Here is a 13,436-nt window from a genome sequence, read left to right on the forward strand (position 1 = left end):
CTTTAGGTGTAAGGTTAGATTGTTTATTTGAGATTTTTCTTGTTTCTTTAGGTAGGCTTGTATAGCTATAAACTGCCCTCTTAGAACTGCTTTTGCTGCATCCCATAGGTTTTGGCTCGTCATGTTTTCATTGTCATTTGTCTCTAGGTATTTTTTGATTTCCTCTTTGATTTCTGCAGTGATCTCTTGGTTATTTAGTAACGTTTTGTTTAGCCTCCATGTGTTTGCGTATTTTACGTTTTTTTCCCTGTAATTCATTTCTAATCTCATAGCATTGTGGTCAGAAAAGATGCTTGATATGATTTCAGTTTTCTTAAATTTACCAAGGCTTGATTTGTGACCCAAGGTGTGACCTATCCTGGAGAATGTTCTGTGCACACTTGAGAAGAAAGTGTAATCTGCTGTTTTTGGTTGCAATGTCCTATAAATATCAATTAAATCTATCTGGTCTATTGTGTCATTTAAAGCTTCTGTTTCCTGATTTATTTTCATTTTGGATGATCTGTCCATTGGTGTAAGTGAGGTGTTAAAGTCCCCCACTATTATTGTGTTACTGTCGATTTCCTCTTGTATTGCTGTTAGCAGTTGCCTTATATATTGAGGTGCTCCTATGTTGGGTGCATATGTATTTATAAGTGTTATATCTTCTTCTTGGATTGATCCTTAATCCTTGATCATTGTGTAGTGTCCTTCCTTGTCTCTTGTAACATTCTTTATTTATTTTAAAGTCTATTTTATCTGATATGAGTATAGCTACTCCAGCTTTCTGTTGATTTCCATTTGCATGGAATATCTTTTTCCATCCCCTCACTTTCAGTCTGTATGTGTTCCTAGGTCTGAAGTGGGTCTCTTGTAGACAGCATATATATTGCTTGGAGCATTTAATACATTTACGTTTAAGGTAATTATCGATATGTATGTTCCTATGACCATTTTCTTAATTGTTTTGGGTTTGTTTTTGTAGGTCCTTTTCTTCTCTTGTGTTTCCCACTTAGAGAAGTTCCTTTAGCATTTGTTGTAGAGCTGGTTTGGTGGTGCTGAATTCTCTTAGCTTTTTTGCTTGTCTGTAAAGCTTTTGATTTCTCCATCGAATATGAATGAGATCCTTGCCGGGTAGAGTAATCTTGGTTGTAGGTCCTTCCCTTTCATCACTTTAAGTATATCATGCCACTCCCTTCTGGCTTGTAGAGTTTCTGCTGAGAAACCAGCTGTTAACCTTATGGGGGTTCCTTTGTATGTTATTTGTTGTTTTTCCCTTGCTGCTATCAATAATTTTTCTCTGTCTTTAATTTTTGCCATTTGATTAGTATGTGTTTTGGCGTGTTTCTCCTTGGGTTTATCCTGTATGGGACTCACTGCACTTCCTGGACTTGGGTGGCTATTTCCTTTCCCATGTTAGGGAAATTTTTGACTATAATCTCTTCAGATATTTTCTCTGGTCCTTTCTCTCTCTCTTCTCCTTCTGAGACCCCTATAATGCGAATTCTGTTGCGTTTAATGCTGTCCCAGAGGCCTCTTAGGCTGTCTTCATTTCTTTTCACTCTTTTTTATTTAGTCTGTTCCGCAGCAGTGAATTCCACCATTCGGTCTTCCAGGTCACTTATCCGTTCTTCTGCCTCAGTTTTTCTGCTATTGATTCATTCTAGTGTCGTTTTCATTTCAGTTATTGTATTGTTCATCTCTGTTTGTTTGTTCTTTAACTCTTCTAGGTCTTTGTTAAACATTTCTTGCACCTTCTCGATCTTTGCCTCCCTTTTTTTCCGCCAGGTCCTGGATCATCTTCACTATCATTATTCTGAGTTCTTTTTCTGGAAGGTTGCCTATCTCCACTTCATTTAGTTGTTTTTCTGGGGTTTTATCTTGTTCCCTCATCTGGTATATAGCCCTCTGCCTTTTAATCTTGTCTATCTTTCTGTGAATGTGGTTTTTGTTCCACAGGCTGCAGGATTGTAGTTCTTCTTGCTTCTGCTCTCTGCCCTCTGGTGAATGAGGCTATCTAAGAGGCTTGATGGGAGGGACTGGTGTTGGGTAGAGCTGACTATTGCTCTGGTGGGCAGAGCTCAGTAAAACTTTAATCCACTTGACTGTTGATGGGTGGGGCTGGGTGCCCTCCCTGTTGGTTGTTTGGCCTGAGGCAACCCAACACTGGAGCCTACCTGGGCTCTTTGGTGGGGCTAATGACAGACTCTGGGAGGGCTCACGCCAAGGAGTACTTCGCAGAACTTCTACTGCCAGTGTCCTTGTCCCCATGGTGAAACAGAGCCACCCCTCGCCTCTGCAGGAGACCTTCCAACACTAGCAGGTAGATCTGGTTCAGTCTCCTCTGGGGTCACTGCCCCTTCCCCTGGGTCCTGATGTGCACACCACTTTGTGTGTGCCCTCCAAGAGTGGAGTCTCTGTTTCCCCCAGTCCTGTCGAAGTCCTGCAATCAATTCCCACTAGGCTTCAAAGTCTGATTCTCTAGGAATTCTTCCTCCCGTTGCCGGACCCCCAGGTTGGGAAGCCTGATGTGGGGCTCAGAACCTTCACTCCAGTGGGTGGACTTCTGTGGTATAAGTGTTTGCCAGTCTGTGATTCACCCACCCACCAGTTATGGGATTTGATTTTACTGTGATTGCGCCCCTCCTACCGTCTCACTGTGGCTTCTCCTTTGTCTTTGGATGTGGGGTATCTTTTTTGGTGAGTTCCAGTATCTTCCTGTCAATGATTGTCCAGCAGCTAGTTGTGATTCTGGTGTTCTCGCAAGAGGGAATGAGAGCACGTCCTTCTACTCCGCCATCTTGGTTCCTCCTCTGATCTTCTGAGACATTAATGTTGATCACTCTCTTGAGTTCCTCTGCAGATACTCTAATTTTTTGCTGTGTCCAGTGTGCTCTCCAAACTCTGGAACACCACACTCCAGAGGCCCTCCTTTCCACATCCTGCCTCTCCCCTTCTGTGCAGGTCCTACGCATGTATCATTCTGAATTATAGTTTTGTCCAGGTATTTGCCCAGGAGTGGGATTGCTGGATCATATGGTAATTCTATTTTTAGTTTTCTGAGGAACCTCCATACTGTTTCCCATAGTGGCTGCACCAATTTATATTCCTACCAACAGTGTAGGAGGGTTCCCTTTTCTCTACACCCTCTCCAGCATTTGTTATTTGTAGACTTTTTAATGATGGCCATTCTGACCAGTGTGAGGTGGTACCTCATTGTAGTTTTGATTCGCGTTTCTCTAATAATTATTGATGCTGAGCATCTTTTCATGTGCCTACTGGCCATGTGTATGTCTTCTTCGGAGAATTGTCTATTAAGGTCTTCTGCCCATTTTTCAATTGGGTTGTTTGTTTTTTTGTTGTTGTTGAGTTGTATGAGCTGTTTGTATACTTTGGAGATTAAGCCCTTGTCAGTTGCATCATTTGCAGATATTTTCTTCCATTCCTTTGGTTGTCTTTTCGTTGTTTTGTTTTGTTCTGCTTTTATGGTTTCCTCTGCTATGTAAAAGCTTGTAAGTTTGATTAGGTCCCATTTATTTATTTTGTTTTTACTTCTGTTGCCTTGGGAGACTAACCTACGAAAACATTGGTATGATTTATTACAGAGATTTGCCTTTGCTCTCTTCTAAGAGTTTTATGGTGTCATATCTTACGTTTAAGTCTTTTTTTTTTTTTTTTTTTGGCTGTGTTGGTTCTTCGTTGCTGCACGCAGGCTTTCTCTGGTTGCAGCGAGCAGGGGCTACTCTTTGTTGTGGTGTGCAGGCTTCTCATTGCAGTGGCTTCTCTTGTAGTGGAGCACGGGCTCTATGCACATGGGCTTCAGTAGTTGTGGCACGCGGGCTCCGTAGTTGTGGCTTAGGGCTCTAGAGAGGAGGCTCAGTAGTTGTGGTGGACGGGCTTAGTTGCTCTGGTGCATGTGGGATCTTCCTGGACCAGGGATCGAACCCGTGTCCCCTCCACTGGCAGGCAGATTCTCAACCACTGCGCCACCAGGGAAGTCCCTTTATTAATGTTTTATAGTTCTCAGCATATAAGTCTTTCACCTCCTTGGTCAGGTTTATTCCTAGGGGTTTTGTGTGTGTGTGTGTGTGTGTGTGTGTGTGTGTGTGTGATTTTTGAAAGGTATTGCTTTTTTACATTCCCTTTCTGATATTTTATTGTTAGCATAAAGAAATGCAACTAATTTCTGAATGTTATTCTTGTATCCTGCTACTTTGCTGAGTTCATTTATTAGATCTAGTAGTTTTTGTGTGGAGTCCTTAAGGTTTTCTATATATAGTATCATGTCATCTGCATATAGTGACAATTTTACCTCTTTCCTTCCAATTTGAATATGTTTTATTTCTTTTTCTTGTCTGATTGCTGTGGTTAAGACTTCCAATACTGTGTTGAATAGAAGTGGTGAGAATGGGCATCCTTGTCTTGTTCCAGATTTTAGCAGGAAGGCTTTCAGCTTTTCACCACTGAGTATTATATTGGCTGTGGGTTTGTCATAAATGGCTTTATTATGTTGAGATATGTTCCTTCTATACCCATTTTGGTAAGAGTTTTTATCATGAATGGGTGTTGAATTTTGTCAAATGCTTTTTCTGCATCTGTTGAGATGATTATTTTGTTTTCGACTTTTCTTTTGTTAATGTGGTGTATTACATTGATTGATTTGCCTATGTTGAACCATCCTTGTGAACTTGGGATGAATCCCACTTGGTTGTGGTGTATGATCTTTTTTATGTGTTGTTGGATTCAATTTGCTAATATTTTGTTGAGAATTTTTGCATCTATATTTATCAAAGATATTGGCCTGTAATTTTCTTTTTTTGGTGGTATCTTTGGTTTTGATATCAGGGTGATGGTGGCTTCATAAAATGCCTGTGGGAGTGTTCCCTCCTCTTCAGTCCTTTGGAAGGGTTTGAGAACGATCAGTATAAGTTCTTCTTTGTATGTTTGGTAGAATTTGCCTGTGAAGCCATCTGGTTCTGGACTTTTGTTTGTAGGGAGTTTTTTTGTTTTTAAGTTTTTTTTTTGATGTGGACCATTTTTAAAGTCTTATTGAATTTGTTACAATATTTCTTTCTGTTTTATGTTTTGGTTTCTTGGCCATGAGGTATGTGGGATCTTAACTCCCTGAGCAAGGATCGAACCCACACCCTCTGCAATGGAAGATGAAGTCTTAACCACTGGGCCACCAGGGAAGTCCCTGTAGGGCGTATTTTTAAATTGCAGATTCGATTTCTCTTCTAGTGATTGGTCTGTTCAAATTATCTATTTCTTCTTGATTCAGTTTGGTGGGCTGTATATTTCTGGAAAGTTGTCCATTTCTTCTAGGTTGTCAAATTTGTTGGCATATAATTGTTTATAGTATTCTCTTATGGTTTTTTGTATTTCTGTGGTATCACTTGAGCTTTCTCCTTTTTCATTTCTTATTTTGTTTATTTGGGTTCTCTCTCTTTTCTTCTTGGTGAGCCTGGCCAGAGATTTGTCAGTTTTGTTTACCCTTTCAAAGAACTAGCTCTTGGTTTTATTGATTTTTTTTCTATTGTCTTTTTAATCTCTATCTTATTTATTTCCTCCCCAATATTTATTATTTCCTTCCTTCTGCTGACTTTAGGTTTTGTTTGTTCTTCTTTTTCTGATTCTTTTAGGTGGTAGGTTAGATTGTTTATTTGAAATTTTTCTCATTTTTTGAGGAAGGCCTGTATTGCTATGAACTTCCCTCTAAGAACTGCTTTTGCTGCATCCCATAGATTTTGTACGGTTGTGTTTTCATTGTCATTTGTATCAAGGTAATTTTTAATTTCCTTTTTGATTTCCTTGTTGACCCATTGGTTTTTTAGTAGCATGTTGTTCAGTCCCCATGTAATCGTTTTTTGTATTCTTCCTCAGTTCTTTTCCTGTGGTTGATTTCTAGTTTCATACTGCTGTGGTCAGAGAAGATGTTTGAAATAATTTCTATACTCTTAGATTTGTTGTGGTGAGTTTTGTGCCCTAGTATGTGGTCATTCCTAGAGAATGTTCCATGTTCACTTGAAAAGAATGTGTGTTCTGGGTTTTTTTTGGATGTAATGTCCTGCAAATATCAATTAAATATAACTGTTCTGTTGTATCATTTAGCATCTCTGTCCATTGATGTGAGCAGGGTGTTAAAGTCTCCTACTATTATTGTGTTCCCATCAATTTCTCCCTTTATGTCTATTAGTATTTGTTTTATGTATTTGGGTGCTCCTATATTAGGTACATATATGTTGACAAGTGTAAAATCCTTTTCTTGTATTGATCCTTTTATCATTATATAGCATCTCTGTTTATCTTTTTTTTTTTTTTTTTTTTTTTTTTTTTTTTTTTTTTTAAATTTATTTATTTAATTAATTTATTTATTTATTTTTGGCTGTGCTGGGTCTTCGGTTCGTGCGAGGGCGTTCTCTAGTTGCGGCAAGTGGGGGCCACTCTTCATCGCGGTGCGGGGACCGCTCTTCATCGCGGTGCGCGGGCCTTTCACTATCGCGGCCCCTCCCGTTGCGGGGCACAGGCTCCAGACGCGCAGGCTCAGCAGCTGTGGCTCACGGGCCCAGCCGCTCCGTGGCATGTGGGATCTTCCCAGACCAGGGCTCGAACCCGTGTCTCCTGCATTAGCAGGCAGATTCTCAACCACTGCGCCACCAGGGAAGCCCTGTTTATCTTTTTTTTTTTTTTTTTTTTTTTTTTTTTTTTTTTTTTTTTTTTTATAGCCTTTGCTTTAAAGTCTATTTTGTCTGATATGAGTATTGCAACTCCTGCTTTCTTGTCATTTCCGTTTGCATGAAATATCTTTTTCCATCCCCTCACTTTCAATCCATGTGTGTCCTTTGCCCTAAGGTGTGTCTCTTGTAGGCAGCATATTGTAGGCTCTTGTTTATTTAATCCAGTGTGCCACGCTATGTGTTTTGATTGGAGCATTCAGTTCATTGACATTTAAGGTAATTATTGATACATATGTATTTATTGCCATTTTAAACCTTGTTTTCCAGTTGATTCTTTGTATCTTCTTTGTTTTTCTTTTTGCGGTTTGATGATTTCCTTTTATGCTTGTGTTCTTTTTGGTTTTTGTGAATCTATTGTATGTTTTTGATTTATGGTTGCCCTGTTATTCAAGTATGTTAACCCCCCTTCCTGTATCTGCTTGCTTTAGATGGATAGTCATATAGGCTCAAACATATTCTAAAAAAAAAAAAAAAAAAAGAATCTGCATTTTCTTACCCTCCTTCCCCACATTTTATGATTTTGACGTCTTTTTTACATCTTCATGTTTATCCTTTTGCTGTTCCTTGTGTTTATCTTCACTTTCACAAGTAGGTTTTGTTTTTTCTTTTTGATCTGTATACTGGCTAATTTAAGTGATTTACTTTCCAGTTGTGATTTCCTCCTTCCTGTATCTTCTTGCTTCTTTTCTATTTAGAGCAGACCTTTCAATGTGTCTTTTAGGATAGCTTTAGAATTGCTGTATTCTTTTAGTTTTTACTTGTCTGAGAAATTCTTTATTTTTCCTCCTATTCTAAATGATAATCTTGCTGGGTAGAATATTCTGGGCTGCAGATCTTTCCCTTTCAAGACTATGTATATATTTTGCTACTCCCTTCTGGCCCTCAGTGTTTCTGTAGAGAAATCAGCTGATAGCCTTATGGGGGTTCCCTTGTAATTAACTCTTTGTTTTTCTCTTGCTGTCTTTAGAATCCTCTCTTTAACTTTTGCCATTTTTATTATATGTCTTGGTGAAGGTCTGTTTGGGTTCATCTTGTTTAGGACCCTCTGTGCTTCCTGTATCTGGATATCTGTTTCCTTCTTTAGGTTTGGGAAGCTTTTAGCCATAATTTCTTCAAATACATTTTTAACCCCCTTTTCTCTTTCTTCTCCTTCTGGAATCCCTATTATATGTAGATTGGCATGCTTTATATTATCCCACAGGTCTCTTTTATTGCTTTCATTTTTTTTTTTTCCATTTGGCTTTCTGTCTGCTGTTTTGATTGGGTAATTTCCATTATTCTATCTTTCAGATCACTTATTGTTTCTTCTGTATTATTCATTCTATTCATTGCCTTTACCTCAGCTTTTGTCTTGGCAAATGATTTTTAAATTTTTCTTGGCTCCTCCTTATAGTTTCTAGTTCCTTTTTACAGTAATTTGCATTTCTGTCAATAGCCTTTCTTAATTCTTTCAGTATTTTCATTACCTGTTTTTTGAACTTGGTGTCTATTAGACTGAAAAGGTCTGTTTCTTCAGGGGAATTCTCTTGGTCTTTTAACTGGGAGTCATTCCTCTACTTCTTCATTTTGCTTGTATTTCTCTTACTGTGTGAGTTTAGGAGGAACAATTATCTACTGTAGTCTTGGAGGGCTGTTTATATGCGGGAGTGTCCCTGCGTAGCTTGTGTGGGTTTAATTTTTTTTGGCGTGAGGGCGGTTTTTGGTTTGGATATTTGCTGTCCCTTTCCTCAGGGTGTGCTGGCTGTCTCCACACAGCCAACCCCAGTCCTCTCCCCGGGGTCTGACCTCTGAAGCCTGAGCCTCAGCACCCAGCCCCGACCCTCCCCAGGGGACAAGCGACCCAAGCTGGGGAGTGCTGGCAGCACTGACCTTCTATGCAGGTATCTCTCTGCAAACAGGGTGCTGTGCTCTCCTCCGAGGCTCTGAAGCTCCCCCTCTGTCCCAGCTGATTTTGCCACCAGTGAGGGGACTTCCCCGGGTGCAGGAACCTTTCCTCCTTCACAACTCCCCCAAAGGGGTGCAGATCCCATCCAGATTCCTTTCTCTTTCTTTTTTTCTTTTTTCTTTTGCCCTACTCAGTTATGTGGAGATTTTCTTGCCCTTTTGGAAGTCTGAGGTCTTCTGCCAGCGTTCAGTAGATATTCTGTGAGAACTGTTCCACATGCAGATGTATTTTTGATGCATTTGTAGGAGAAGGTGAGCTCCATGTCCTACTCCTCTGCCACCTTGATATGATCCTATTATGGTGCCTTTTAAAACATCCTATGAAGAATACACTTTAGAAGTGAATCATTTTTTGAAATAGTTTATTTTTAACTTTCATACAGTCCTCATATTCTAGATCATGTTTGCTTAAAGTGAGGCATCCCACATTCATTCAGTTGCTTGGGTGAAAGCCAGACTCGGTGCCCAGAGATTGGTGGTGTGAAGATGAATAGGACGGTCCTCTAACCATCCCCACAGGGCACTGGGTTCCTACTGTCTCATATTCCATGTTTGGCAGGGATCAGGTCTCATTCAATTGGCAGCTCCCTCTCAGCCAGCACCTACCTGCACACACAGTAGGTTCTTGATAATTACTCTTTAATTGAATTGTCCTAAGCTTTCAGGAAAGAGAAAATGGAAGGGAAAACAAGAAGTACAATGAGCTCTTTTTGGACTAAGTCTTGTGCTTGGCGATTTATGTATATTTTCTCATTGAATCCTCACTATGACGTTAAAAACACATCACTTCTATTTTACAGGTGAGAAAAATTGCTCAACATAAATGTCTTTAAAAGGGTTCCTATACTTAGATAGAAGGTATCCTAGTGTTTTAGTCTTTGCCTTTTTCCCTCTGTTAAGTGTGTTTCAGGGACTGGCTTATTTACTCTACCATAAACCAATGAGATAGGCCCTAATACTGTTCCCATTTTAAAGATAAGAAAACTAAACTTAGGGTAATAAACTTCTACTGTCATAAGGTTAGCAGCATAGCTGGATATCCGGCATGTCATTGTGTGCTTTTAAGCACTGTGGACTGGCACAGGTAAGAATTACCTCTGCATCACACACACACACACACACACACACACACACACACACACACACACACACACACACACACACACACACACACACACACACACACACACACACACACACACACACACACACACACACACACACACACACACACACACACACACACACACACACCCTCCCAGCCCTTTCCCCAGACCTACACTAGTGGTTTTCAACTCCGGATGCACATTAGGATCTAGTGGGAAGCTTTCAAATCCAGAGCCCCACCCCACCTGGGAGGGTGAGGCTTCTCAGCCTTACGGTTGTTAAAGAGCAGCCTAGCTGGAGTTGAAGAGCACTGTGCCAGGAGCTATCTGGAGCTAAAGCTCCCTCTCCTGTCACTCATATTTAGGCTAATCGTTTTAATTAGCTCCTAGAATAAGGTAAATGTCTTACATGGTTATTTATGGATTCCTGCAACGTTTAGCCCTGTCCCTCAAACATAAGGAGTGCTAAAAGAAAACGTTGAATTGCATATAGAGCAGTAGTTTTCAAGGAAACCTTCATAGGTAGTAGAGCCTAAAGCGGGACAAGAGTTCCGCTTCCAATGGTAAGCACAGCTCTGTACGGGAATGGCTTATGCTTGGCGTTGTTTATTTTTATGCCTGATGGGAGTATTTAGGAATGTGATCCTTGGCGTTGCTGTTTGATATTAATACCACCAATAGAGAATGGAGTTGTTTTTAATAAATAGCATTATATTAATATATAATAATACAATTAAATCCCTCTAATCACTGGGTTTGGGTAAATGTCTTTGGTGAAGATGAAAATACAGAACAGGGCGCTATATTTCGTAATATGGGATTATTGGTAATGTGGGAACTCTGGAGGCCTCAGGAGAGCAAAGACAACTGCTCCCTTTGTCCTTCTTCCAGTGATTGGGCAGTGCCTAATGGAGGACAAGCTCAAGAAAACCACAACATTTTAAGTAACTGACTTTCACAGAGTGCCTCAAGAGGGATGTCAGAGGAATTTTTCTGCCTTGTAGATTTGCTCCTAACAGTCACTGTGGAAGATTCCCCAACCCTTAAGTGGATCACTGAAGAGGTTCCATTGAATTCCACGAATGTTTGTTGAGTCCCTGATACGTTTGCGTTAAGGGCGGTGGAGACTAGTAAGACAGCCGCAGTGCTCCTCAGTCTTGCCTTCATTATTGCCCCTCCCCCCAGCCCCACCAAAGACCCTTTGTAGACATTTTTTCCTAATCATCCCTCTGCAGGTACACTATTTATGGACTTATGTGCTGTACGTATATCCCTTGCTTTATACTTAGAAAAATAGTAAGATTCCGCCCCCAGTCCCCCACCATTGTTGCCCCCATGGGGATTCTGTCTAAGGTAACATCCCTGTCATTAATACTGGGTAGGAGTCTTTGATTGACAGCAGTCTCGGAGATATCCTGGTTGGGAGGATATGTAAACATTACAGGAGACCTGAGCATATTTCTGACCTTGGGCCTTGTGCCCAAGCTGATGAGGATCTGGACTAAAGCCCTCTTGGTTAAGTGAGGATCTCAACGAGAACCTATGACCACCTTCCTACAGTTTACTGGGAAAGTTGTATCATAGTTCTAGGAACGAGCGTTATCATTCTTACTCATGGCCTGCTATACCTGTGGAAGAGTAAAGGAAGAAAGCTGACGTTCTTCTCTGTGGGTCTGTTGCTAAGTGTGTGTGATCCATGGGATATGAAAACTGAGATAAAGCAGGACAGTGGGTAACAGAAATCCATCTTCCCTGTTATTCTGAACTATGAATAAAACAATTCTTAGTGCTCTTTATCTCAGTTTTCTGTGTCTTTTTTTTTTTCTTTTTATTACTCACTACACAGGAAGCATCCAGGATGCGGGAACATTGTGACGTTTGCACAATTTTTATTTATCGCTGTGGAAGGCTTCCTCTTTGAAGCTGATTTGGGAAGGAAGCATCCAGTTATCCCAATAAGGTATGGCGCATTGAAGTCTCTTTTCAGCCTTTTTTTTTTTTTTTTAAATTAAGAGCTTTTCTGGTACCTGTATAAAAGGAATATGAGGCATCGTTTTATAAGATTGGTATCAAAGATATCAGTAGAATAATTCCTTTTCTGAATTTAATACATTGTGACGCTCCAGGGAGCCTATTTTTAGAATAAAATTCCTGCCACGACACTTAAAATAACTCTGATGGAGGCAACTATAGACATGTGTGTGTGTGTCTGTCTGTCTGTCTGTGTCTGTCTGGTATATGGTCAAAGGCCTGGTGTGACAACCAATTTTGAACCAGTTATGCATATTTTCCTCTTGTTGGTAAAGTTATCAAATATGTTAAGAGTGGTATCGTTGTTACTTTTAAAAGACTAATGGCTTTTGGAGATAGAGCTGGTAGTTACACAACATTGTAAATGTACTAAATACCACCGAATCGTTCACTTTAAAATGGTGGATTTTATGTTATGTGACTTTCACCTCAATCAAAAGAAAATGAACGGCAAGCTAAGGTAAAATTGTTGCTTCCAGACCTCCATCCATTAGTCCAAAGTTGCATAACTATACTCATGGGGCCAAACAGAAAACAGGGCAGATCTTATAATAAACAGTGTATTGAAAACAGCATTCTTGCTGTGAGAGACTTGAAGTCAAAGTGTATTTTTTTAATTTAATTTAATTTTTATTTTATATTGGGGTATAGTTGATTTACAATGTATTAGTTTCAGGTGTACAGCAGTGATTCAGTTATACATATACATATATCCATTCTTTTTCAGATTCTTTTCCTGTATAGGTTATTACAGAATACTGAGTGGAGTTCCCTATGCTGTACAATAGGTCCTTGTTGTTTAATTAAATTAAAAGAAAAAGAAAGAACCACACACATACAAAGTGTAATCCGTCCAGTTGTATTTAGTAGGATAGTGTCACTTAATCTCTTTGAGAGGGATGTTCTGGTGTGAATGCATCCAAGGACTGGCTAAGATTCATTGGTGTTATTTTGCAGCCTTCCTGAGTAGCCCGCTATAGAAAATCTGGCTGAATTTTGTTACTAATATTGTATTTTTAAATATCCCAAGGTGATGCTAAATATTCTGAATACTTTCCCTTCCCCCATTGGCTTTAGTATCTGCATAAAACTTTCTGCTCCCAAGACCAGCATTTATCTCAGAGTAGGAACCCCAGCATTTTTTGATTCCTCTGGTCCTTTCCTCCTCCTTCCACTATTTCTTTCTTCTCTGGCTGCCACTAGCGTAGTTCAGGAATGTATTCACTCTCGCCATGACTTTTATAGTAATAGCCTGGTTGGCTGACCTCCTGCCTATCACCTCTTCATCCCTCCATTTCAGCTTCCTACCATTGTATCACGACACCCACTCCACATGCACTCAGGTCACCATTAGATTCAAAGTGAAGCCCAAACTCCCTAACCTGCCCTTGGAGGCTCCCCGTGAACCTGCCCTGACAACCATGCTCCCATGTGTGCAATTCGTGCCGGCTATTTTATTTTCTATCTGGGAAGCCCTAATCAAAATCTTGCTCGTGTCCTTCATCCCCACGAGCGATTTCTAGGCAATACTATGTAGGCAGCGATGTGGAATAGTTGGAATTAATTATCCTGAAAGAACTCGATGACCTCTATCTCCAGATGGCATCTTTTCAAGACGGAACTAGGAAAATTGGGCAAG

General features: G+C 40.2%; 1 protein-coding gene across 1 annotated transcript in view; it reads left to right on the top strand.

Annotated features, from left to right (window-relative positions):
* The window catches only part of SLC35B4 (solute carrier family 35 member B4), a 35,343-nt gene that overhangs the window by 8,747 nt on the left and 13,160 nt on the right, over positions 1 to 13,436 (top strand). Inside the window, exon 2 of the mRNA XM_007177139.2 lies at positions 11,613 to 11,726. Within this exon, the coding sequence (XP_007177201.1) occupies positions 11,613 to 11,726 (114 nt within the window). The remainder of the gene's footprint in view (positions 1 to 11,612; positions 11,727 to 13,436) is intronic.

The sequence above is a fragment of the Balaenoptera acutorostrata genome, chromosome 7 (assembly GCF_949987535.1).
Source record: "Balaenoptera acutorostrata chromosome 7, mBalAcu1.1, whole genome shotgun sequence".
Lineage (NCBI taxonomy): Eukaryota > Metazoa > Chordata > Mammalia > Artiodactyla > Balaenopteridae > Balaenoptera > Balaenoptera acutorostrata.